We start from the raw sequence: 27,493 nt of genomic DNA on the forward strand, positions 1-27,493 counted from the left end.
CATGGGTGTATGGCTACAATCTCCAATCAGTCCATTATTTAATGAAACAATCCTTCCCTCCCAAGGAGGACCTGGGATGGACTTGAGAGTGTTTTGTGCCCTGGGGGAGGGAAGGACAAAAAATTCACATAACAGAGACGCTCTCGTTGCCAGGGGTGACCTTAGTTACTTGGGAGATACTTAACGCTCACAGCAAAACCTTTAAGTTTTGCAGGCCCAGGGGATAGAGACAAACACTTCCAATTTCATTTAGCCAGAATGATGTGACAAGGGTCACCCATAAACACATGGTAGCACCAGGTTTGCACTGAAACTTGGAAAATTGGGAGGGATGAGACGTGGCAAGGTGTAAGGAAAGGACAGAGGATGGGGCAGGACTGTCTGGATGGACCAGTGGGTTCTGACAGCAGCAGTGACCCCAGGACCAGCTGTGCTGGGACTGCTCAATCCCAGGAGACCAAGGTCAGCAGGGCTGTGAAAGCAAGTGTGTGAAGAAGCCCAGTGGACCCTTCACAGACTCTAGAATCTGCAGTTATGGAGGGTCTCTAGGAGCAGCTGGACATGGACCTCTCACACGGAAGCACCTTCAGCACATCAGCCTTCACTGGTTCGGAGGCTTCAAGAGTCCGAGCCCAGGCAGGGACCCAGATCCTGTGTCCTGTGACTCATCCACCCCTGGGAGTGCCTTCTACATGAGGGATTAACAGTGAAGACACACATGAGTGGAAGTCACAATTCCTGAAAGTGGAGGAGAAGAGAATTGATGTGCACTACAGGGGCGTGGTCTCCAGTGTCAAGTGACAGTTTTGTGCCCACTAGGATATGGCCATCATAGTTCAACACGCAATAGAAAACAGAGTCTGCAGTGCACAATACCCTAGATGCGCTGACCAGAGACCAGGCTTCCATACTAGTCAGTGACAAAAGCAGGAAAAGGAAGCTCTTACAGGAAAAATAATCTTTGAAGAGAAAAGCAAGAAAAGGTCATTAGAGCACAATGCAAGTCCAGGACATAATTTCTCTATCATATCATTAAAATATGAAAAGAATAAGTCTACACACATTTCCTTCTTCCTAATTTCATGTTCTCCTTCCTTAGCCTCCAAGCAGGGTGCTGCTGCCTCTGCTAAGTCGCTTCAGTCGTGTCTGACTCGGTGCGACCCCATAGACGACGGCCCTCCAGGCTCCCCCGTCCTTGGGATTCTCCAGGCAAGAACACTGGAGTGGGTTGCCATGTCCTTCTCCAATGCATGAAAGTGAAAAGTGAAAGTGAAGTCGCTCAGTCGTGTCCGACTCTTAGCGACCCCATGGACTGCAGCCTACCAGGCTCCTCCTTCCATGGGATTTTCCAGGCAAGAGTACTGGAGTTGGGTGCCATTGCCTTCTCCACCAAGCAGGGTGTTTAACGCTAAATTTCCAGGAACCCTCTCCCATCGGATCCCAACTGAATGTTGTTTCCTACTTATGTCCCTTCCTCATCACTGCACCAAATGCTCTCCACAGTGCATTCCATAGAAACACAACCATGAGCAACAAGGTTGCTCAAGTGACCCACCCACTTCTGCTCCAGTTGAGGCCCTGCTGGCTCTCACAGCATCACCCTGAAATTTTTCCTAGGATTCTGGAAAGACACTCCACTGTGGGTAACAGATGGCAGTCATCTGTGTTCTGTCCAGTCAGAGCCCTTCAATAAGACACTGATTTCAGTTGCAAACCTAAAGACAGAGATGCTGAAAGAGTCAGTTTTCAACCTCTCACTTCTACAGGCCCATTAGAGCTCTCACCTTCATGCTAACCAATCTGAAATTCCAAGTGGTTTTGACACATGTAAAACATGCCTTTAAGCAAATTATAACAGTCACATCTGGCTAGCGGCTACCACATTATAAAACACAACCACTATATAAGTTTATACATGTGCACGTGCTTAGTCACTGCGTCATGTTCAACAATTTGCGACCCCATGGACTGTAGCCCTCCAGGCCCCTCTGTCATGGAATTCTCCAGGCAAGAACACTGGAGCGGGTAGTCATTTCCTTCTTCAGGGGATCTTCCTGACCCAAGTTTCAAACCCAGGTCTCCTGCACTGCAGGTGGATTCTTTACCATCTGAGTCACCAGGGAAGATTAAATGAATCTGGAAATCAGTACCACTTGTTCTAACACTTCTGCTAGATTGTGGTAGAACAGTTTTTGGAATGCCAGGGGACTTTGTTACAAGGGAGGGTGTAGGGCTTCCCAGGTGGCTCAGTGGTAAAGAATCTGCCTAGCAATGGAGGAAACATGGGTTGGATCCCTGGGTTGGGAAGAGGCTTTGGAGGAGGATGTGGCAAACCAATGTAATATTCTTCCCTGGAGAATACATGGACAGAGGAGCCTGGTGGCATATGGGTCCATGGGATCTCAAAGAGTCAGACAAAACTGAGTGACTGAGCATGCAAGGCTATATAGAGGATGTTACCACCCCTCTGCTATCTTCCCTCTCCTGATTATTTCCTTTGCATTTTCTGGCCATTTCAAGATGGCTGTTTGCTCATAGATTAACAAAGACAAGACTTCTGCCCCATGAAAGTATTTAGCCTGAGGGGCTAAGAGAGGGATATTACACTCTGCTGGTTTACATGGTAACCACCTTAACCAAAGAGCCAACCTCCTGCTCATTCCCCCTGTAACTGGTAGACTCCCTATCCCCCCGAGTGAAGAATGCTGCAGCTGCTGTCTTCTGCCTGTCCCATGCTATCCACAGTAGGTGTATCTCCAGGATCCTTTTACTCCAGACATGGAAATCATCCCATCTATTAAACCTCTGATATCTCTGTCAACTCTGGGATCTTTCTTTGGTCTCAAGTCTAGATAAGCACAGGACTTGCACTCCTGTGAATTGTACCCCAACAGTTTCTGCAGACCATTTGACTGGCTTGATTGGATGATTCATTTGCAGGTATTTCCTGGGCTCATGCACACATCCCAGGTACTCATGAGCCTTTGGGACACTGAAATGGCAATGTCAACACCCAGATCTTAGAGGAATTCCCAGCAGGTGCTCCTCGTGAAGGGACAGGAATGGACACAGGGCCCAGGGTGCCTGTGCTGAACATCATCAGAGAAGAGGTGAGGAGGGAGAGAGGGACATCGTGTCTCCTCGCGAGCCCATCCCTCTACCACTGACTCTGAGATCAGGGATAGAGGGACACAGGGCCTTCAGAGAGACATGACCAGTACACTGAACACTACACACCACACTGAGAGAGTGACACAAGGCACGAGGAATTGACATGACATTCCATGCTCATAGACTGGAGACTTAGTACTGTTGACATTTCTACACTACCTAAACCTAAGTACAGATTCATTGTAACAGCAATCAAAATGTTAATGTCATTTTCATAGCAATAGAGAAAACAAGTCCAAAAATATGTATGGAACCACTAAGAACTCCAAATAGACAAAATGATCTTGAGAACAAAGATCAAAGTTTCTCACCTCTTGATTTCAAAAAACATTACAAAGTTATTGGAATCAAAGCTGTATAATACTGATATAGAAACTGATGCATAGCCCTAAATATCAGAATTAAAAAAAAATCAAACAGGTAAACTCATGGATACAAAGTGAAATGAAATTCAGGAAGGTTCTAAGACAACAAAATAGGGAAAGGGTAGTCTCTTCAACAATCAGTAGGACGAAAAGTTAACCTACAGAAAAATTGCAAACCATATATCTCATTAGGACCTCATACTCAAAATATATCAGAAAATTCCACGGCTCCAATGCAAAACAAATACAAAAATAAAAGGTAAATAAATGAGTTGAGGAGTGTGCAAAGCCGGTGATCAAAACCATCTGGAGCTTTGGTCTGGAGGGAGTAGTGGGTTCTAAGGGAGCAGTCTCCCAGGTCCTGCTGCTCTGAGTCTCTGACCTAGGTCTGGTCAGTCCCAGGCGGCCAGGTCAGCAGGGCTGCGAGAGCAAATGTGTAAAGAAAGCCAGTGGCCCCTTCACACTCTCTAGAATCTGTGGCCATGCTGGTCTCGAGGAGGACATGGACTGCTCTCACGTGGAAGCACCTTCAGCACAGCATCCTTGGGGAGGTGTGGTGCTGAGATGAGCTCCGGGAGACTCAGCCCAGGCAGGGAAGCCAGAGCACGTGTGCTCTGACTCACCCAACCCTGAGAGCACCCTTTACATGAGGAATAAACAGTGAGGACAAACGTGAGGGGACGCCACAAGTCCTGAAAATGCAGAAGGAGAGAGTTCACGTCTCACCCACTACCTGACACACTGCCAGAACTTGGTCTCCAGTGTCAAGTGACTGTGACAATTTTGTGCCCACAAGGATGTGGCCAGGATAGGAGAATTTAAACATAAAGCCAAAGTCCCTCATACATAAAACCCTGCAGGTACTAACCAGAAGCCAAGCTTTCACATTTATCAGTGAAAGGACCAGGAAAGAGTAGTCTTGTCAGAAAGGACATTTTTAAATGGAAAAAAAAAAAGAGATGTCTTTAAGCTCAGCACAATATAGCATATGATCACATGGGTCTATAAAATCATTAAAATATGCAAAGAACAAATCAAAATTCTACACATCTTTCCTTCTACTTCCTCAGTTTATATTTACCTTCTTTCATATCCAAAAGTTAGGTGTAACCCAAGTGGTCCTGGAACCCTCTCCCTGTTAATCCCACCTGAGAGTTGTTCCCTACCTGCATTCTCTTCTGCATCAGTGCTGCTAATACTTTCCAGGAAGCAGTCTGCAGAAAGGCAACCATGAGCAATAACACAGTTATTATACAAGTTGACCCACCCATTTCTCCTTCTCCGCTTGGCTCACATAGCATCTCCCTGGCCTTTCCTCCAGGTTCACAGACCTCCCCTGTGTTTGTGGAGTCAGAGCCCTTCAACAAGATGTTGATCCCAGTTGCAAAATTTCATATGAGAGAGAGTCGCTTTAACCTTACACTTCTACAGGCCCAATATAGCTCTTACATTCAAGCTTACAAAGCTGAAATTCCAACACTTACGGACACACTGGAAATACGGCTACTGTCATCAACAAATGTGTGTTTTTTGTGACTTTTAAAAAATATGTTAATTATTGTTTGAAATATGTTAATTATAGAGAGGGAGATCTGACCAGTGGCCACTACATTGGAAAGGTCAGCTCTCATAGCTCCAAAGACAAGGAAAAGGCAACTAATTGCCTCTTGAGGCTTTTCTCTGTTGTAGACAATTTGATGCCCTGATGAGATCATTCATATGTAGGTATACCTTGGGCTCTTGAACCTAGGCCAGGCATTGGGAGAGTGCTTGTGAGCATTCCAATAGTAAGGTGAACACTCAGATTCAAAGCAAACTCCTAGTAGGGGGCTCACTTGTAGGCAGCGGTGAAGGGCATGGCCCAGAGCTCCTGTATGACAAGTAACTAGAGAGTAGGTACAGAGGGGAGGGAAGGGACATTCAGAGTCTTCAAGAGCCCATCTTTCCCATCTCTGACTCTAGAGGTCCCAAGCAAGGCAACACAAAAGGCCACTTAGGAAGTGAAAGATTTGTGCACTGAAAACCATCGAATACTTTTGAAAGAAAGAAGAGACAAGTAATCAGAATACCATACCATATTCATAGACTGGAATGTTTAGTGTTGTTGACCTTCCTATACTCCTAAAAGTGATGTACATATATATTGAAACCACTCACAAAGTCTCATGTCATTTTCATAGAAATGGAAATAAAAAATCCCCCAATACTAAAACTTTTGCAATCGAAGAGAAACCCAAAGAGCAAAAACAATCTTGAGAGCAAAGAACAACAATGGGGCCTTCAGGCTTCCTGAATTCAAAACAGGTAAGAATGCCACAGCAGTCAAAACTGTGTTCTACCTGCAGCAAAATAGGCAGAGAGACCAATGACTCATAAGGAGGGACTCTTGAATAAATTCACACATGTGAGGCCAAATGATCTTTGCCAGGGTTCTGAAATGATCAAGTGAAGAAAGGAGGGTCTCTCCTCTGCAATCAACAGAAAGGCGATTGATGGAATGAGAGGAAGTATCTGCAAACTTTGTATCTGAATAATGGGCCAATATCCAGAATATATAGCAACTACTACAACTCAGCTTCACAACAACAACAGGCAAATAGCTGACTTTAAAAAATGTGTAAAGGCTTCAATAGACATTTCTTCATAGAAGACAGAGAAGTGACCAATATACATAGGAATAGTGCTCAACATCACTAAGTATCAGTGAAATGGAAACCAAGTCAAAAGGAGATATCACCTTTGAGGTTGTGTATTCTAAAAAGAAAATAAAAGATTTTGGCAACAAAGTAGAGAAATGGAACTTTTGTACCTGTTGGTAGGAATGTAAAATGACATAGCCGTTATGGAACAGTTTGGAAGTCCCTCAAAATAGTATTAAGAGAACGATCATAAGATCCAAGAATCACTCTTTTGAGTTTATGTCCAAAGAAGATAAAATGAGAATGTCCAGGAGATACCTACAATCACATATCCGTTGCTGTATCGTACACGAAATCCAAGAAAACTGCCCGGTGTCCATGGGCAGATAAATTGAAAAGAAACTGTGGTGTATACACACACTGGAAGGTGTTTCAGCATTTAAAAATGAAGGATATCTTGTCATTCGCAGCACTGTGAATGAAGCTTGAGGATATTGGTAAGAGTGAAATAAGGTAGTCAAAGGAGGACACGTATTGCACAATTCCATTTACCTGAGGTTTCTAAAAGAAAATTCAGAGAAGCAGAGAGTAGAAGGGTCGTTCTAAGAACTGGGAAGAGGTTGACCGAGGGAGTATCTGTTCAATGGTAATAAAATTTTTGTTGCAGGATGGAAAAGTTCTAGAGACAAGCTGAATAGCACAGTGCATTGAATTAACAGGACTGACGGGACACTTCAAAGCTTAAGAGGCAAATCTGGACTGAACTTCATCTATGCTTTTAGGTTCCTCTTTCTCAGATTCCTCTAGACCTGGGTGTGGCATATGGGTACCACCAGGGGCTCCCTGCAGAAGGAAGGAGCCTCCCCAGTACTGGGGGCCTTGATTGAGGGGGGAAGATTCATTCTGAGGCTCTAATAGGAAAGAGTTGGAATGAGGGAAATGGCAGAGTGATGAATCATGACCAATCAAAATGCTATAAGACCTAGTAAGAAATGGGATTTATGGTTAAATGAAGGTGTGATTGACCCAAGAGGGGGATACTGAAACACGGTTTTGTTTTTTGAGAATCGTGTAGGGCGTCACTGGTGCCTCAGTGGTAACAATCTACATGTCCAAGCAGGAGATACAAGCTCAATCCCTGGTCTGGAAAGCCTCCACATGCCGTGGAGAAACTAAACCCGTCAGTGTACCACAAGGACTGAGCTGTGTTCTAGAGCTCAGGAGCCACAAGTGCTGAGCCCACCTTCCAAAACTACTGAATTCCAAGAGCCCTAGAAGCCATGCTCTGCAACAAAAGAGGCTACTAAAGCAATAAGCCTATGCAGCTAGAGAGATGCCCTCACTCTCCACCTGTAGAGAAAAGCCTGCACAGCATTGAAGACCCAGCAGAGACAAGAACAAATTTAAGAAAAATTAAGAAGACTCCAGTAAACATTCTCCTGGGTAGTGATGGGATTTGTCTCTCAGGGTAATGGAAGTCCCCTTGGTATAAAATCAATGGATACAGTGAATGTGTATACTTGGTTTAATTTTTATATACATACTCATTAATGGTACATGGTGATGGGAAATTTTGGGGGGAAGTTGATACCAGTAACAGTGATGTTCAGGGTGACAACTATCCAGGAAAACACAACACAAAAAATTCACAGACACATGAAGAATCACACTATTCATTACACATAGAGACACACCCAGTCCCATGGACACAAACCTACACTATGAACCATAATACAGCTTCTTCCTGGAACTACAGTAATCGTCCACATTGCTCTACTTATAAATTACTTTCTATCACCAGGGCCCCTATACTCATTGCCAGCAGGAATTTGGAATCAGTTTTCCCTCTACACTAAAACCAGAGAGAAAGCCCCAACTTTCTTATTGACAAAGTTTATCTCCCAAAGTGAATGATTCTAGAATACATACCACTTTCACATCCTGAAAGGGCCACCTGCAAGTACAGAAGAGAAGACATCATGAGGGTAAGATCACATAGATGCACAATCTTTGGTTCATTTGGTGACAGCTCCTGATGAGGAGCAGTGGTGGAGTCCAGGGAACACAGCAATATCAGAACACACATACTCAGGATGAAAGGCAAGACCTTGGCCTGGAGGATGGAACTGCCAAGATGATGTGGGTTGGAAATTGCAGAATTCTTTTCTTAGAGGAAATCTTGCTGCAGGAGAGAGAACTCTGTACTCGACAGGGTGTAATGGATGCTAATATTTTGATATACTGTGGACTGAGGCATCATGATTTGGTAACAAGTATCTCACTCCACATTATCCCAACCAAGAGAATTGTCTCTATCTGAAACGAACACCTTCAAAGACTCATAAGTTAATTCTACTGAAAGAGAAAGGAAACAATATTTCTATCTCAGACCAGAAAAAAAAACAATGAACAAACAACTTTCCTTGGAGACACATGGAGTCTCTTCGGTCCTGTCACAAGCTGGGTTGACTGGCAGGTCCTCAGTGAAACCTAGAGGGACACAGAGTAACTGTTAGAACACTGGTGAGGCTGCTCAGGAATCATGCACGGAGTTTTCTCTTTGTATGGACTTGGGGTGCTGTGTATGAATGAGGGATGTTAATAAGCAGGGACTGAACTAGTGTTCATCCATCCTCTTTAGAGGAGGAAGGAAAGTAAAGGAGCAGTGGAAGGAAATGAAAACAGATCTTTGGCTTTCTAGCTAGAGGAACCGAATCAACATGAAATATTCAATCTAAAAAATGGAAAACTCTTAAACGTGTGCACTGTTCAACGAAAGAGACCCATGACTCCTCCTGTTCATGTTGAACTCCTGCTAAATTGTCACTGTCTCTTGATTTTTCCCAGATCAGTCTTCCTCCAGGATCCACAGTTGCGGCTATTGTTCATCATGTTTTCTATGAGGCCTTGTACTTGATTTAAAGTAAACTCTGTTAGAGGACTGAAATCAATCCTGGGCAAAGTATGCTATTCTGTTAATTCACTAATTACTTGTCTCAAAGAAAATAAAATATACAAGATTTGATATTACTGAATTCCTACCATTTAAAAATAGCCATTATGAATAATATAGTATTTTTCTATCAATATTCATTTTCTATACAGTGAGTACATTTCCACTGAGTCAGTAGCTGTCCATACTTACAGGGGCCATCTGTTTAGTGGGACAGTTGATTATAGAAAGCACAGTTCCTCCACCAGGTCTTCCTGGGGAGCTAGAGGGACAGAGTAGCTCTTCGGACACTGGTGAGGCTACTCACCAGTTACTCAGCTTTTTTTTTTTTTTTTTGATAGGGACAAGGGGTGGAGTGTATGCATGAGGGAGGTAAGTAACTATGGACTAAGCTGCTGTTGAATCATCCTCTCTGCTGGATGAAGGAGAGCAAAGGAGAGGAGCAGGAAAGAAATGAAAGAGAGATTCTGCATTTTAACTAGTGATCTAATGATAACCTAACCATTGGGGAAAAAAGAAACACTGAAATGCATTCCAGCTTTAAATGACAGAGATGAACGTCCCTCCTGCTTGTTTCGAGCATCTGCTAAATCAGCCCTGGATTTCTTCCTAGACCACTCCCTCCCCAGGATCCAAAGTTGCAGCTATTGAACTTACCAAGTTTTCTATGAGATTTTGTTCTTGATTAAAAGCAAGCTCTGTTAGAGGACTGAATTCAATCCTACTTTTCCAAATATCTATTATCAATCATGTGATATTTTTCCCAGTCTTCATTTTTCCAAGCAATATTTGCATGTCCACTGAGACAGTGGCTGTCCACACTGACAGAAGTGATACATTTAATGGGACAGTTCATAATGGAGAAGAAGCATAGGGTGAATGCTGACTGTCTCTGACCCAGCTCTTTAGGAGATTACAATGAGTCACGGTCATTAGGCTAACTACCGAGTTTGAACGTGAGATCTATTTGACATGTTCCTTAGAGTGTGTGCTACCAGGTTTAATCAATGTAAGGCTTATGGTAATGCTGCTGCTGCTGCTAAGTAGCTTCAGTCATGTCCTACTCTGTGCAACCCCATAGACGGCAGCCCACCAGGCTCCCCCGTCTCTGGGATTCTCCAGGCAAGAACACTGGAGTGGGTTGCCGTTTCCTTTTCCAACGCATGAAAGAGAAAAGTGAAAGTGAAGTTGCTCAGTCGTCCGACTCTTAGCGACCCCATGGACCGTAGCCTACCAGGCTCCTCCGTCCATGGGATTTTCCAGGCAAGAGTACTGGAGTGGGGTGTCATTGCCTTCTCCAGCTTATGGTAATATCACCCAGTAAAATGAAATATCTCCCTAATGATAATCTGCTTTATTCCTTGTTTAAGCAATGTCACTACCACCAACAGATAGGACCGACATTGTCTACACAAGGCCACACAACTCTCACAATCTGTGAGTTCACCAGGAGGATGTGACCCCGAGGGGATTTTCACACTAATGACTGTGCCAAAGTTGGCTGTTACTCCACCTATGCTTGTCCTGGGTTCCATGACCACTGGGCGCACCTTATAATGATAGGCATGGTCTGGAACTCTGGAGCTGCTACTACCTCCAGGCATAAACATAGATGCAGGGACCCCCTTCCCCATGACTAGGATCCCATGGCTGAGTGATAAGTGCAGGTCAGGGGTCCAGAGCAGTCACACTGGGACCACCCCTAGGTCCTCAGTTTGACTTGTCCACTTAGGAGGTCAAGAGCTTGGGCCATTTTTCTCAGCACCATCTCCATCTGAGGAAAATGAATATGAACCAAACTGGAGGGATGGCTGAATTGAGGAAAGAATCAGGTAATGTATAGTCAGTGTGCAGTGGTGATGAGAAGCATTTAGAAAGTTCACAGTTGACTTGTGCTGTGTAAGAGGGAAACATCTCCTGAGGAAACACACATACACAGAGCTTCAGAAACACAACACATGGGCTCACACATGGGCCTCCAACCCTGATTCACACAAACCCACAACCTCTAAATGATGGAGTTGTTTCCAGGGCCCATAGAACACAGACATTGCTCTTTCCTGGGAAATTAGTCTCTTCTCTGCACCCCCAGCCCTCACCCACTGTAGGAATCAAACATCAGGGCGACTCTCCAACCAGAGCCAGAAAGAGAGCCCCACCTTCATCAGCTAAATTGTTCCTCAGGAGAAGGATGATCCCTGAATACTTACCGTGTTCACTGGCTGCTCCGGCTGCCTGTGATTAGAGAGAAGAAAACAGTGTGAGGGTGTCAGCATCATGTGTTCTCTGCAGTAACTTTATTGTTATCTGATTTTTTTCCTCGGGTAACTAAAACTCTTTAAAAAGTCAATCATTCCAAAAGAAAACACAGAGGACCCTTGTTGAAAAGGCTGGGCTGTTTCACTTAAGATCTTTCAGTTTCAAGGAGGAAAATATCCTACTGATGAAAGTACCTACAGTAGTAGCTGATGGTATTTTTTAGTGTCCTTTTGAACCAGGTCTGTGTTGATAATAGATTTATCCTCAATATTTCACCAGCCAGGAATTGCAAACATAAGTGTTAATATGTCTTGTCAGATTACTATAACTGTATTCCATTGAATAAAAAATAAAGAAGTGAAGCCACAGTCTTATCTGAGATACAGACAGTTGAGCTTACCTCCAGGGTACTCAGAGGCTGTTCCTCTGCCAAAGCCTGGGGCAGTTCCACCTCCAGGTCCTCCTGGGGAGCTAGAGGGAAACAGAATGTCATCAGGACAGACGTGAAGCTGCTTACAAATATCTCAGGTTTTTGTTTGCTTGTTTGATGGGCACATGGGGTGGAATGTGTACATGAGAGTGGTTAGTACCTATGGACTGAGCTGCTGTTGAATCATCCTCTTTGCTGGATGAAGTACAACAAAGGAGACAAGCAGGAAGGCAATGAAAGAGAGTGTCTGCATTTAACTGGTTATAACCAAACCAGTGGGGAAAAGTGAAACATTAAAATGCACGCCAGCTTTCAATGACAGAGACCCATGACCTTCCTGCCTGTTTAGAGCTTCTGGTAAATCACACCAATCTTTTGGATTTCTTCCTGGATCACTGCATCTGCAGGATCCGCTGTTTCAGCTATTGTACTTACCAAGTCTGTGAGACTTTATTCTTGATTAAAAGCAAACTCTTGTTAGAGGACTGAATTCAATACTACCTTTCCAAATAGCTATTATCAATCATGCGATGTTACTTTCCAGTCTTGATTTTCCAAACAATGTTTGCATGTCCACTGAGTCAGTGGCCGTTCACACTCACAGAAGTCATACATTTAGTGGGACATTTCATTATGGAGAGGATGCATGGAGTGAACCTGACTGTCTCTGACCCAGCTGTGCATTAGATTTACAACAAGAGTCATGGTCACTAGACTAACTATCAAGTTCCACTGTCAGATTTATTTGACAATTTCCCTTGAGTATGTACTACAGTGTTTAATCAATGTAAGGTTATGGTAATGTTACCAGTACAATGAAATACATCTCTGATGATAATCTGCTATTGTCCTTGTTTAAACAATGACAGAAACACCAACACATATGACTTACACTCTACAAAAGGCCACACAACACTCGGAATCTGTGAGTTGACCAGGAGGATGTGAGTCCCGAGGTAATTTCCACAATCATGACTGTGCCAAAGTTGGCATTAATCCACCTATGGTTAGCCTGGGTTCCTTGACCACTGAGCCCACCTTATAATGATGGGCAGGATCTGGAGCCCTGGACCTGCGAGTACCACCAGGGAAAGTCATAGATGCAGGGATCCCCTTGCCCCATGACTGAGGATCACGTGGCTGAGTGGTAGGAGCAGGTCACTGGTCCAGAGGAGCCAAAATGGGATCAACCCTAGGTACTCAGTTTGGCTTTTCCACCTGGAAGTCAAGAATTTGGGCCACTTTTCTCATCACCATCTTCACCTGAGGAAAATCAATATGAAGCTAGTTTGAGGAATGGATTCCTTGATACCTCAGTTGTTAAAGAGTCCACCTGCAATGCTGGAGACCTGTGTTCGATCCCTGGGTTGGGAAGATCCTCTGGAGAAGGGAAAGTTTACCCACTCCAGTATTCTGGCCTGGAGGATTCCATGGACGGTATAGTCTATGGGGCTGCAAAGAGTCAGACACAAACTTAGTGACTTTCACTTTTGTTTTTGAGGAAAGACTGAGTTGAAGAAAGAATCAGGTAATGTATAGTCAGTGTGCAGTGGTGATGAGAAGTGTTTAGAAAGTTTACAGTTGATTTGTACTAAGGCGGTAACATCTCCTGAGGGAACACACACACACAGCTTCAGAATCATACCACTTGGGCTCACACATGGGCCCCCAACTCTGATTCACACAAACCCACAGCATCTAAATGACGTAGTTGCTTCCAGGGACCATAGAACAAAGACATTGTTCTTTCCTGGGAGATCAGTCTCTTCTCTGCATCTCCAGCCCGCACCCCAAGTAGGAATCCAGCATCAGGGCCACTCTCCAACCAGAGCCAGTCAGAGAACCCCACCTTTTTCAGTTGGATTGCACCTCAGCAGAGTGATGATCCCTGAATATTTACCGTGTTCATAGGCTTCCTCAGATTCCTGTGATTGGAGAGAAAAAAACAGAGTGAGGATATTAGCATCTTGAATTTTCTGCACTAAGTCTTCTGTTATCTGGTTTTTGTCCTCAGATAACTAAAACTCTTTATTTCAGTGGCTCCAAAATAAAACAGATAGTCTCCTGTTGAAAAGATTGCTCTGTAATACATAAGATCTCTCAGTTTCAATTTAAGCAACAATCACAAATTATTTTTCAAGAAAGAAAACTTTCTGCTGAGCAAATTACCTACAGTAGTAACTGATGCTGTCTTTTTTTAATGTCCTTTTGAATCCGGTCTGTGTAAATAAATAGATTTATCCTCACTACATTCCCAGACAAGGAATTGCATGTCTCAGTGGTAATGTAAATTGTCAGATTACTATAACTGTATTCGACTGAGTAGAAAATAAAGAAGTGAAGCAACACTCTTATCCCAGATTAAGAAAGGTGCGCTTACCTTCACAGTACTCAGAGGCTCTTCCTCAGCCCAGTCCTGGGTCTGTTCCACTGCCAGGTCCTCCTGGGGAGCTAGAAGGACACAGAATAGCCATTGGGACACAGGTGAGGCTGCTCACTAATCACTCAGGAACCTTCTTTTGGGCGTGTGGTGCATGGGATGAAGTGTATGCATAAGGCATTTTAACTACGGACTGAGTTGCTCTTGAATCATCCTCACTGCTATATGAAGAAGAGCAGATCAGAGGAGCAGGAAACAACGAAGCAGAACTGAATTTTAACTAGTGATAACCTCACAGCTTGGGAAAAAAGAAACACTAAAATGCATGCTGCCTTTCAATGACAGAGATTCATAAGACTCTTGCCTGTTTATACCTTCCGGTAAATTGCCACTGTTGAGAATGATTTCTTCCTAGATCACTGCCTCCCCAGGATTCACACTTACACCTATGTACTTACCAAGCTTTCTATGAGATTTTGCTCTTTTTTTAATTTATTTTTTAATTGAAGGATAATTGCTTTCCAAAATTTTGTTGTTTTCTGTCAAACCTCAACATGAATCAGCCAAACGTTAACATGTATCCTCTCCATTTAGAACCTCCCTCCCATCTGCCTCCCCATCCCACCCCTTTTGGTTGATACACAGCCCCTTTTGAGTTTCCATTTTACATATGATAATGTAAGTTTCCATGTTACTCTTTCCATACATCTCACCCACTCCTCCCCCCTCCCTATGTCCATAAGTCTATTCTCTATGTCTGTTTCTCCATTCAGTTCAGTTCAGTTCAGTTCCATCACTCAGTCATGTCTGACTGTTTGTGACCCCGTAGACTGCAGCACGCCAGGCCTCCCTGTCCATCAGCAGCTCCCAGAGTTTACTTAAACTCATGTATATGAAGTTGGTGATGCCATCCAATCATCTCATCCTCTATCATCCCCTTCTTCTCCTGCCTTCAATCATGCCCAGCATCAGGGTCTTTTCCAAAGACTCAGTTCTTCACATCAGGTGGCCAAAGTACTGGAGTTTCGGCTTCAACATCAATACTTCCAATGAATATTCAGGACTGATTTCCTTCAGGATGGACTGATTGGATCTCCTTGCAGTCCAAGGGACTCTCAAGAGTCTTCTTAAACACCACAGTTCAAAAGCATCAATTCTTCAGCGCTCAGCTTTCTTTATAGTCCAACTTGTACATCCATATTTGACAACTGGAAAAACATAGCTTTGACTAGACAGACCTTTGTAGGCAAAGTAATGTCTCTGCTTTTTAATATGCTGTCTAGGTTGGTCATAACTTTTCTTCAAAGGAGCACACGCCTTTTAATTTCATGGCTGCAGTCACCATCTGCAGTGATTTTGGAGCTCCCGAAAATTAAATCTGTCACTGTTTCCACTGTTTCCCCATCTATTTGCCATGAAGTGATGGGACCAGATGCCAATATCTTAGTCTTCTGAACGTTGAGCTTTAAGCCATCTTTTTCACTCTCTTCTCTCACTTTCATCAAAAGGCTCTTTAGTTCTTCTTTGCTTTCTGCCATATGGGTGGTGTCATCTGCATATCTGAGGTTATTGGTATTTCTCCCAGAAATCTTGATTCCAGCTTGTGATTCACCCAGCCCAGCATTTCTCATGATGTACTCTGCATATAAGTTAAATAAACAGGGTGACAATATAGAGCCTTGACATACTCCTTTTCCTATTTGGAACCAGTCTGTTGCTCCATGTCCAGTCCTAACTGTTTCTCCATTGCTGTCCTGTAAATAAATTCTTCAGTACCATTTTTCCTAGATTCTGTATTTATGTGTTAGAAAATGATATTTATCTTGCCATTTCTGACTTACTTCACTCTGTATAACAGGTTCTAGGTACACATACCTCATTAGAACTGCCTCAAATGCATTCTTTTTTATGGCTGGTAATATTCCATTGTGTATATGTACCACAACTTCTTTATGCATTCATCTGTCGATGATTATCTAGTTTGCTTCTGTATTCTAGCTATTGCAAATAGTGCTGCAATGAGCAATGGGATACATTTGTCTTTATCAGTTTTGGTTTCCTGAGGATATATGCCTAAGAGTGGGATTGCTCGGTCATATACTGGTTTTCTTGGAGAAATGTCTGTTTAGGTCTCTTTCACACTTTTTGATTGGGTTGTTTTTCTGATATTGAGTTTTATAAGCTGCTTGTATGTTATGGGAATTAATCCTTTGTCAGTGGTTTCATTTGCTATTATTTTCTCCCCTTCTGAGGGCTGTCTTTTCACCTTGCTTATAGTTCCCTTTGCTGTGCAAAAGCTTGAAAGTTTAATCAGGTCCCACTTGTTTATTTTGTTTTCATTTTTGTTACTCTAGGAGGTAGGTCCTAGAGGATCTTGCTTTGATTTATGTCATTGTTTTGTCTATGTTTTCCTCTAAGAGTTTTATAGATTCTGGTCTTACATTTAGGTCGTTAATCCATTTTGAGTTTATCTTATATATGGTGTTAGGAAGTGTTCTAATGTCATTCTTTTACAAGTAGCTGTCTAGTTTTCCTGGCATCATTTATTGAAGAAGCTGTCTTTGCCCCATTGTATATTCTTGCCTCCTTTGTCAAAAATAAGGTGCCCATGGGTGCCTAGGTTTATTTCTGGCCTTTCTATCTTTTTCCATTGGTCTATATTTCTGTTTTTGTTCCAGTACCATACTGTCTCGATGACTGTAGCTTTGTAGTATAATCTGAAGTTAGGAAGGTTGATTCCTACAGATGAGATTTTGTTCTTGATTAATAGCAATCTCTGTTAGCTGAATGAATTAATCCTACCTTTCCAAATAGCTATTATCAACCATGTGATGTTTTTCCCAGTCTTCATTTTCCAAGCAAAATCTGCATGTGCACTGAGTCAGTGGATGTTCACACTCAGAAAAGTCATACATTTAGTGGGACAGTTCATTATGGAGAGGAAGAATGGGGTGAATACTGATCTTCTCAGCCCCAGGTGTGCAGGAGATTGAGAACAAGAGTCATGGCCACCAAGCTAACTGTCAAGATCCACTGTGAGACCTAATTGAAACCTTCCCTTGAGTGTGTGCTACCAGGTTTAATCAATGTAAGGTTTATGGTAATGTCACCCAGGCCAATGAAATATCTCCCTGATGATAATCTACTCTTGTCCTTGGTTAAGCAATGAGACTAGCACCAAGAGATATGACTGACAGTTTCTGCACAAGGCCACACAACTCTCAAATCTGTGAATTGACCAGGAGGATATGAGTCTCGAGGTGACTTTCACAGTAATGACTGTGCCAAAGCTGGCATTAATCCACCTAAGTTTGCCCTCAGTTCCATGACCATTGAGCCCATCTTATAATGATGGTCATGGTCTGCACCTCTGGAGCTGCTAGTACCTCCAGGCATAAACATAGATGCAGGGAGCCCCTTGCTCCATGACTGAGGATCCCATGTGAGTGGTAAGTGTAGGTCAGGAGTCCAGAGCAGACACACTGAGACCACCCCTATGTTCTCAGTTTGGCTTTTCAACACAGGAAGGTTAAGAGGTTGGGCCATTTTTCTCAGCACCATCTTCATGTGAGGAAAATGAATATTAACCAAATTTGAGGAATGGCTGAGCTGAGGAAAGAATCAAGTAATGTATAGTCAGTGTGCAGCGGTGATGAGAAGTGTCTAGAAAGTTCACAGTTGATTTGTGCTGTGGAAGAGGGAAACATCTCCTGAGGAAACACACACACACACAGAATCATACCACTTGGGGTCACACATGGACCCCAACCCTGATTCACACAAACCCACAGCATCTAAATGATGTAGTTGCTTCCAGGGACCATAGAACAAAGACATTGTTCTTTCCTGAGAGATTAGTCTCTTCTCTGTACCTCCAGCCCACACCCCAAGTAGGAATCCAGCATCAGGGCCACTCTCCAACCAGAGCCAGTCAGAGAACCCCACCTTTATCAGTTAGATTGTACCTTAGCAGAGTGATGATCCCTGAATATTTACCGTGTTCACTGGCTTCCCCAGATTCCTGTGATTGGAGAGAAGTAAACAGAGTGAGGATGTCAGCATCTTGAATTTTCTGCACTAAGTCTTCTGTTATGTGGTTTTTGTCCTCAGATAACTAAAACTCTGTATTTCAGTGGCTCCAAAATAAAACAGAGAGTCTCCTATTGAAAAGACTGGTCTGCTTCACATAAGATCTCTCAGTTTCAATTTTATTTTTCAAGAAAGAAAACTTTCTGTTGAGCAAAGTACCTGCAGTAGTAAATGATGCTGTCTTTTTTAAATGTCTTTTTGAATCAGGTTTGTGTTGATAATAGATTTATCCTCACTATTTTCCCACCCAAGATACTGCATGCCTTAGTGGTAATGTAAATTATCAGATTACTATAACTGTATTTGATTGAATAACAAATAAATGAAGCAACAGTCTTATCCCAGATTAAGAAAGGTGCGCTTACCTTCACAGTACTCAGAGGCTCTTCCTCAGCACAGTCCTGGGTATTTTCCACCACCTGGTCCTCCTGGGGAGCTAGAAGGACACAGAATAGCCATTGAGACACAGGTGAGGCTGCTCACCAATCATTCAGAAACCTTCTTTTTTGGGGCGAGGGAGCATGGGGTGGAGTGTATGCAGAAGACGTTAGTAAGTATGGACTGACTTGCTGTTGAATCATCCTCTTTGTTGTATAAGTAAGAGCAAATCAGAGGAGCAGGAAATAATGAAACAGAAATTCTGTATTTTAACTAGTCATAAGCTAACAGTTCAGGAAAAAAGAAACGCTAAAATGCATGCCGCCTTTCAATGACAGAGACTCATGAAACTCCTGTCTGTTTATATCGTCTGCAAAACCACCCCTACCCAGAAGGATTTCTTCTTAGATCACTACCTCCCCAGGATTCAGTTAACAGCTGTTGCACTTACTAAGTTTTCTGTGAGATTTTGTTCTTGATTAAAAGTGATCTCTGTTAGAGGACTGAATTCAGTCCTACCTTGCCAAATAGCTATTATCAATCATGTGAGGTTTTTTCCCAGTCTTCATTTTCCAAACAATATTTGCATGTCCACTGAGTCGGTGTCTGTTCACACTCAGAGAAGTCATACATTTAGTGGAACAGTTCATTATGGACTGAAAGCACGGGGTAAACTTTGACCTTGTTGGACCCAGGTGTGCAGGAGATTTACAACAAGAGTCAAGGCCACCAAGCAGACTGTCAAGTTCCACTGTGAGATCTACTTGACACCTTCCCTTGAGAGTGTGCTACAGGGTTTAATCAATGCAAGGCTTATGGTAATGTCACCCAGTACAATGAAATATCTCCCTTATGATAATCTGCTTTTGTCCTTGGTTAAGCAATGACACTAGCACCAACAGATATGGCTTGTACTGTCTAAACAAGGGCATACAGCTCTCAGATCTGTGACTTGACCAGGAGGATGTGAGTCTTAAGGTGCCTTTCACAATAATGACCGTGCCAAAGTTGGCGTTAATCCACCTATGTTTGCCCTGGGTTCCATGACCACCGAGCCCATCTTAGAATGATGGACACGGTCTGGACCTCTGGAGCTCTAGTACCTTCAGGCATAAATGTAGATTCAGGGACCCCCTTGCTCCATGACTGAGGATCACATGGTTGAGTGTAAGTGTAGGTCAGGGGTCCAAAGCAGACACACTGGGATCACCCCAAGGTTCTCAGTTTATTCTTTTCCACTTAGGAGGTCAAGAGCTTGGGCCATTTTTCTCAGCACCATCTCCATTCAAGCAAAATGAATATTAGCCAAACTTGAGGAATGACTGAGTTGAGGAAAGAATCAGGTAATCTATAGCCAGTGTGCAGTGTGATGAGCAGTGTTTCGAAAGTTCACAATTGACTTGTGCTGTGTAAGAGGGAAACATCTCCTGAAGAAACACACACAGACGCATAGCTTTAGAATCACACCACGTGGGGTCACACATGGGACCCAAAGCCACACATCTAAATGATGTAGTTGTTTCCAGGTACCATAGAGTACAGACATTGTTCATTCCTAGGAGATTAGTCACTTCTCGGTACCCCTACCCTTCACCCCCTTTAGGAATGCAGCATCAGGGCAACTCTCCAAACAGAGCTAGCGAGAGAATGCCACCTTCATCAATAGATTATTTTAATCAGAGGGATGATCCCTGAATATTTACCGTGTTCACTGGCTGCTTCACACGCCTGCAATTAGAAAGAAGAAAATAGTGTGAGGGTGTCAGCATCTCGTCAGGTCTTTGTTCTCATTTTCTTTTCAGAAACTAAATGGGAATGTGCTATTGAGTCCATAGCCGCACAAGAACACATAGAGGACACCTGTGGGAAAGGCTGCAGCTCCTCCTGGAAGATCTCTCCAGCCCATTTTGACCAGTAATTAAAACTTTTTATTTCAGGAAGGAACATTTTCTGCTGAGGAAACTACTCCCAATTCCAGTTTTTAATTCCTGTTGTCATTTTTGAAAAATGTCCTTTTGAATAGGTTATCTGCTGGGAGAAATTCATCCATCAAGTTAAAAATTGTTTATATCAACTGTCTTGAATATTTTGAACCTTTATCTGAATTCAGCTAGAAAATAAAGTCATTAAGCAACACTTTTATCTCAGATGAGTAGGAAGCACTTACGATGGAGGTGGGCAGAGCCTCTTCTGCCACCGTTGGAATGGATAGCTCCTCCAGCTGGTCTTCAGGGAGCTCTACGAGGACATAGAGGAATTGTCAGGACATTTGTGATGCTGATCGGGAAGACCTTGTTAATGTGGACACACAGGGGAAGTGTGTGGATGTGGGTGGTTAATAAGTGTGGGCTGAGATCTGCTGGACAACCTTCCTCATGGGTGGAGGAAGGCAAAGGAGATGAACATTTCAGAAATGAGTCAGAGACCCTGAAGCTTTCTAGCTAATGGGAACCTGATCGACTTGAAACTCTCAGTCTGACAGAGGGAAGCATAAAAATCACACTATGTTTCAGTAGTCATATACAGTTGTGAAATTTGGACCGTAAAAAAGGCTGAATGCCAAAGAATTGATGCTTTAGAACAGTGGTGCTGAAGAGACCCTTGAGAGTTCTTAGGACAGCAAGGAGATCAAACCAGTTAATCCTAAAGGAAATCAACCATGAATATTCATTGAAAGGACTGATGCTGAAACTTCAATACTTTGGCCACCTGATGTAAAGAGCAGACTCACTCAAAAAGCCCCTGATGCTGGGAAACACTGAGGACAGTAGGAAAAGGCAGGGCCACAGAGGATGAGATGACTTGATAGCATCAACTCAATGGACATGAATTTGAGCAAACTCCAGGAGATAGAGAAGGACGGGGAAGCTTGGTGTGCTGCTGTCCATGGGTTCACAGATGTAACTTAGCGACTGAGCATAGTGATCAAAGATACATTGTATTTATTCTTTTCATAATTTTTAAGAATTAAAAAGTTCCATAGCATTTTCTATATTCACAATTCAGTGTACCTATCAACACCATCTACATGTACATCTTTTGCATCAGATCCAATATAACCTTTGTACCCATTAAGTAATTATCCACCTTCTCCCTTGCCTCCTTGCTTTGGTAATTTCTATTTCCAGTTTTTGTGATTAGCCTATTCTGTGTACCTGAAACCAGTGGAATCATAAAATATTTGTCTTTCTGTGCCTGCGTTATCTCACTCACTATAATAAATTTTAGTATTAAATCGTCCATCCATTTTGTAGCATATTTCAATTCTTAATTCGTTTTTATGGCGGGATAGTATTCCATTTTGCTGCTGCTGCTGCTGCTGCTGCTGCTGCTGCTGCTAAGTCGCTTCAGTTGCGTCCGACTCTGTGTGACCCAATAGAGGGCAGCCCACCAGGCTCCCCCTCCCTGGGATTCTCCAGACAAGAACACTGGAGAGGGTTGCCATTTCCTTCTCCAATGCATGCAAGTGAAAAGTGAAAGTGAAGTTGCTCAGTCATCTCTGACCCTTAGCGACCCCATGGACTGCAGCCTACCAGGCTCCTCTGTCCATGGGATTTACCAGGCAAGAGTACTGGAGTGGGCTGCCATTGCCTCTCCGATTCCATTCTGAGTACATATCGTATTTCATTTATCCATTCATCACATGATGGTCTTTCGGTTGTTTCTATCATTTAAGTACTAATGATACACTGTGAACATTAGTGTAAAGATTCCTGTATATTACCATAATTTAAATGTGCATATTTAAAATATCACTGAATGTAACAACACAAAGTGTGACTGTTAGGTAAACTATAGACTTTGAATTACTAAAAATATATTATCTCACTAATTGTAAAAACTGTATCACACATAAGTTATCTGTGAGTAGAATTTGATAGCTGAAACTGAAGTGATATGATATAGGAATTTTCTGGATAATCCATACAATTTTTATGTCAATGTAATCCTGCCTTAAATAAAGTCTAATAATTTAAAGAAATCTTGAAACATAACTTCAGGGGGGAATATATTACAGCTAGTGTTAAAAATTTGGAGAAGGAAATGGCAACCCACTCCAGTGTTCTTGCCTGGAGAATCCCAGGAACGGCGGAGCCTGGTGGGCTGCCGTCTATGGGGTCGCACAGAGTCGGACACGACTGAAGCAACTTAGTAGTAGTAGTAGTGTTAAAAAATTAGCTAATGTTCAAATCATAGCTAGAGACCATCTTCACTTTGAAGAATGAACCAAATGTTGAATTTGAAAGGCATCTTTCCTTTCATAGTTAAAGCAGTACCAACTGATATAGTAAGTTTCATTTTGAACACATGAAATAAAAGAAGAACATTGCTTAATACTTCAGTTTTTTCTTAGGTATGAGACACTGAACATACTACAATAATTATTCTTGGGTGAACTTAATGAGAAAATTTTCACAGTACCTTCAGCTGAGTCAGTTATAGGGTGCACCTTATTTTGTGGCCAAAAACGAACTCTCTTCATCCAGCTGGTTGATGTTCTTGACCTCCGAGGAATGTCTCTTCTGATCTTCCGGACAAAGTGTCCTGAGAAATGCACTGTAATGGAGACAACTGTTGACATCTTGCTGGTAGAAGACCACATGAAAATTAATAATAACTGATCCACAGTTCAATCCTCGGTCCCCTTCCTCACCAGATGCCTAGCAGAGCCTCCTGAATCCAAGGTGGACTTAGGAAGATCTGCGGTTTTTTGTGCACTGAAAACACCCAACAGACTGGTTGTGTGTGCAGATGTCTATATTTAACTGAGACCTAGAAGCTCAGCAGAGCATAGAGACCATGCCTGATGGAATGGACTCAAATCTCGTTTAGGAGAAGCAGGTACTTGGGAAAGACGTATGGATCCCTCTTTGCCTCAGTTCCCTGTGCTGAGTTGGAGAAATGTTAATATGGCCTAATTTTAGTATTATGAGGCCCAGAATGTTTAAATGCAGGTAAAATATCAGAAAAATAAAGAAGGGATTCCCTGGCAATCCAGTGGTTAAGAATCTGCCTTGCAATGCAGGAAACGGGGTTTGATTTCTGGTCGGCAAACTCCGGTCCCACATGCCTCGGAGCAACTAAGCCCTCATTCTGCAACTACTGAGCCCAAGCACCTCACTAGAGAGTCAGTGCCCTGCAGTGAAAGCTCTGCCTGATGTGATGAAGATCCCATGTGCCACAACTAAGACCTGATGCAGCCAAATAAATGAATAGATAGACAAATAAATAAATAGAAGAGGAAAGGACTGGTGGTTCATAAATGCTCTGGAAGTGTTTAATATTGAATGATGGCAAGAGTAAGGTGGACATTTAGCAGTGGTTGAAAGCAGATAGGGCATTTTGATGGCTCCAATAAGCAGGGGTGGAAGCTTATTCTTCAGCTTTTTCACAGAAACAAGGCTTTATAGCTCAGGGACAGTATCTATTATCAACTCTTCTGATACCCAGCCCTGTTCAAGAGGAAGGGCAGACAAAGTAGGGGCTGTAACCCGTATGTTACATTAGAAGGTGTTGAATTTAGAAAGATGAAGTGACTTTCCAAGAGTCACACAATGATAAATAGTGGATCTGGGACAGGATTGTAGATGGTCCCTGAGGACACAGATACCTGCACCCCTGAGACCTGTGTTAAAACCCCTTACCAGGACCTCAACCCTTCCCCCACCTCAAATTATCCTGCCCGTAGTTTTCTGTGGATGAGAGCTGATACCCTGGAGAAGACGCCTCAGCCTTAAAAAGAGCTCAAATCCTCTTTCTACCACTCGTCTCTATATTTCAGTTCCTGATCCAAAATACAAGTTTCTTCTGAGCAAAGCCCCTCAGAAAGACCACAGGATTCCAACTCTGTCCATCCTCCAAAGCCTCTTCACACACTCAACTATCTCACAAGCAGCCTTCCCAAAGCCCAGTTCACCTTTCTAAGTGACCAGTGGTCGGTCTGGCCCCCAAGTTGGCTCAGAACTCAGAACCTTATAAACCAAAGGCCACATGATGGTTCTAACAAGAATTAGCTTCCCTTCCACTGACCAAGTCTGGATGAGCAGTTAATGTGAGTTAGCTGGGGAGGTGGCCATCTGTGCTGGGCTTTGGTGGCTTAATTAAGTCTATGATGCTCAAAGTCTCACAGCTGATCTGAACACTTATTTGAGCAGCCTGGACCTGGCACTGTGTAAGAATGGGCAGGAGTTCAAGTCTGTCCTCACTAAAATTCTGACTCTATCAACTCCTTATCATGCTCTAGATCCTGTAGTGGCAGACAATAGAGCCCCAAATGCTTTTTGAAAATCATCTCCATACTCACAACCTAGAGACCACAACCCAAGATTCTTCTTGAGGATCAACAGAGAGACCCTCCTTCCCTCAGTGACCAAATGTTCATCCTACTAACCCGACAGCCCTGCCCTGTCTCAGCAAACTCCCTGGCAACAGCCAAACAGTGATCCTGTCCACATCAACCCATAGAAATCCCACAAGTAAATCCAGTTTCTTTCCTTTTTAAGTCTCTGGATTTATACTGCTAGTGTTTGTAGATTTGGGCAGCAATATTGAGATGAGTTGAGATGTAATTCCCTTCTACTGTAATGTCCAATGTTGGGGAGACCTCATGGTTCTCCTGTGTTAGTTCTTTCTGTCTGTTCTCTGGTAAGAGTGTGTATAAAACTGACATTGAGAAATTGTAAATTTAGAAAGATATTTAAGGCAGCCAGCTGATAGGAGAATCAAAATGTAATTTAAGAAATAAAACAAACTTATAAAACATATTTATAATTCTGTAGATAAATTAGAATGATGGAAAAGAAAAAAAAAAAAAAAAAACAGATGAGGAAAATTCATCAGTAAAAGCTCACCAGCCCATTTGAAGGAATAGCCTTCAGAGGATCAGAGGGAACCTACCTGCAAAACAACAATTCACATTACCCATTTTCAGAAGGTTGAAGGTGAGCCCTTCTTACTTGGTACCTTAAGTGACCCTCTCCGCTCGCAAAGTGGCAGTTGGTACAGAATGCAGAATGTGTATTACCACATTACCATGGCGATGATACTCCACAGAACTTTCAGAATTAACTGGACTCTGCACAGGACGAGTCCACCTGCCACCGTCCAACTGCTACTGTGTTTCTATGGACAAGTTTGACTTTTCAGAGCAAACATTTTATTTCAAAATTGAATCTCAGGCTCACACATTCCTCTCTGATTAAGAAAATAATTTATATTGAGTGAAAATGCTCTGTCCCCAAATATAGTTGATAGTGAACATTTCAGGGTGAGGAGGGACAAAGCTAACACATTGAGAATAAAAAGATATTCTATTCTTGATTAGAATATCATCTTGGTACTGATCACAAGTTTGTGTTCCTAACACACAGTGAGGCCAAACAATACCAAACATCAGAGGCCTGGAACAGAGAAAGCCTTGCTTCAGGCCCAAACAAGGAGAAAAGACAAACAAAAAAACCTGAGCTCCCAGAAAGCTTTCAGCAAAGCGCTTTTCTAGGGAAGCTAAGGGAGTGGCCTGGTTACTTCAGGTGTCAGAGTCTTTGTTCTTGAGGTCAGGTCATGGTCATGGTCAGGTCACAGGTCACAGTGTTCCTGGGGTGGTGGTGGTGGTTTAGTCACTAAGTAAAGGCCGACTCTTGCGACCCCATGGACTGTAGCCTGCCAGGCTCCTCTATCATGGGATTCTCCAGGCAAGAATACTGGAGTGGGTTGCCATTTCCTTCTCCAGGAGATCTTCCCAACCCAGGAATCAAACCCAGGTCCCCTGTACTGCAGACAGATTCTTTATCGAAGGAGCTATGAGGAAATCCCTAATGTTCCTGTAAAGTGACGTCACTCAGTCGTGTCCACCTCTTTGCGTCTCCTCTGTCCATGGGATTTTCTAGGCAAGAGTACTGGGTTGGGTTGCCATTTCCTTCTCCAGAGGATCTTCCTAACCCAGGGATTGAACCTGGATTTTCTGCATTGTAGGCAGACGCTGTACCGTCTGAGCTACCAGGGAAGTCTAATGTTCCTGTAAACCTCCAACAAAACAAATGCTACCCTCAGTTCTGATAAGAAAGTGTCAGGTCCCGGGCACCACCCTCTACCTCTGGGGTCGTGGCCAGGGAGGTTATCCTCCTGAGGTTGGGGGGCCATCCACCCAGCACCCAGTCTGGGTCTTCCCACCAGTGCCTGGCCCTGGCTGAGGGGGCAGGTCTCAGCTGGCAGCAGCCTCAGAGCCAGGTCCCAGACCCCACCGAAACTTCATCTCTTAGGGAGCCTGGCGCCCAGGACCCAGCCCGGCCTCAGGCTTTTCATTCAAACTGGAGAGACACACTTGTAGCAAATACCAATTGGGTTAATCCCAGTTTGCAACAACTACCCTCTTTGAGAGAAGTCCCATCCACAGAGGCAAGCCTGAAAGGATGTATAAGATCCTTGTATACCAACCCTAACCTCCTGCCACCTCCTGGGGGTGGACAATTGATCAATACTGGACCAAGTGTGGAAACGTGAATGGAGAGACAGAAGCTGGTGAACTCTTAACTTAATAGCCAGGGTCATATCCTCCAGCTGTCCAGGGCTCCAGGGACCATGCCTGTATCGACCTCTGCAGCTTATAGGTCATGGAGGCGGGGACTGGGGAGAGGTTTGCTGCTTTGTGGCCTGGATCTGGCCTGTGGGCACCTGTGGCGAGGGCTCTGGGGCTCTGTGGGGCACAGTCCCCAAAGTGTCCTGGGCCCCCATCTCACCCGCCTGCCCTGAGGCCTGAGGGCCTGGATAGCACATGGAGAAGGCCTCTGTGCCACACTCTCCACACGCGGGTGAGGACTGCTGACTGGTTGC

At 43.4% G+C, this 27,493-nt stretch overlaps 1 protein-coding gene across 4 annotated transcripts in view; it reads right to left on the reverse strand.

Annotated features, from left to right (window-relative positions):
- LOC145506673 (uncharacterized) overlaps positions 1-25,667 on the reverse strand; it is a 28,552-nt gene extending 2,885 nt beyond the window's left edge. Inside the window, exons 1-13 of one of the 4 annotated variants that reach the window (XR_014054153.1) lie at positions 25,586-25,667; positions 23,087-23,221; positions 20,832-20,902; positions 20,368-20,392; positions 18,652-18,722; positions 18,194-18,218; positions 14,198-14,268; positions 13,718-13,742; positions 11,788-11,858; positions 11,339-11,363; positions 8,594-8,665; positions 8,105-8,129; positions 4,703-4,750 (exon numbers count right to left, since the gene is read on the reverse strand). Coding sequence is in view for 1 of the 4 variants with exons in the window: in XM_081491924.1 (XP_081348050.1) it covers positions 4,703-4,750; positions 8,105-8,128; positions 8,597-8,665; positions 11,339-11,363; positions 11,788-11,858; positions 13,718-13,742; positions 14,198-14,268; positions 18,194-18,218; positions 18,652-18,722; positions 20,368-20,392; positions 20,832-20,902; positions 23,087-23,221; positions 25,562-25,589 (688 nt within the window). In the remaining 3 variants the exon portion in view is untranslated. Of the gene's footprint in view, positions 1-4,702; positions 4,751-8,104; positions 8,130-8,593; positions 8,666-11,338; positions 11,364-11,787; positions 11,859-13,666; positions 13,743-14,197; positions 14,269-18,193; positions 18,219-18,651; positions 18,723-20,367; positions 20,393-20,831; positions 20,903-23,086; positions 23,222-25,561 lie in introns of all 4 variants that reach the window. The other 3 variants (XR_014054152.1, XR_014054151.1, XM_081491924.1) reach the window with 3 other exon arrangements.
- Between the last annotated feature and the right edge of the window lie 1,826 nt (positions 25,668-27,493).

Source organism: Giraffa tippelskirchi, chromosome 5 (genome assembly GCF_054371585.1).
Source record: "Giraffa tippelskirchi isolate mGirTip1 chromosome 5, T2T-mGirTip1v1.2.pri, whole genome shotgun sequence".
In the NCBI taxonomy this organism is placed as follows: Eukaryota; Metazoa; Chordata; class Mammalia; order Artiodactyla; family Giraffidae; genus Giraffa; species Giraffa tippelskirchi.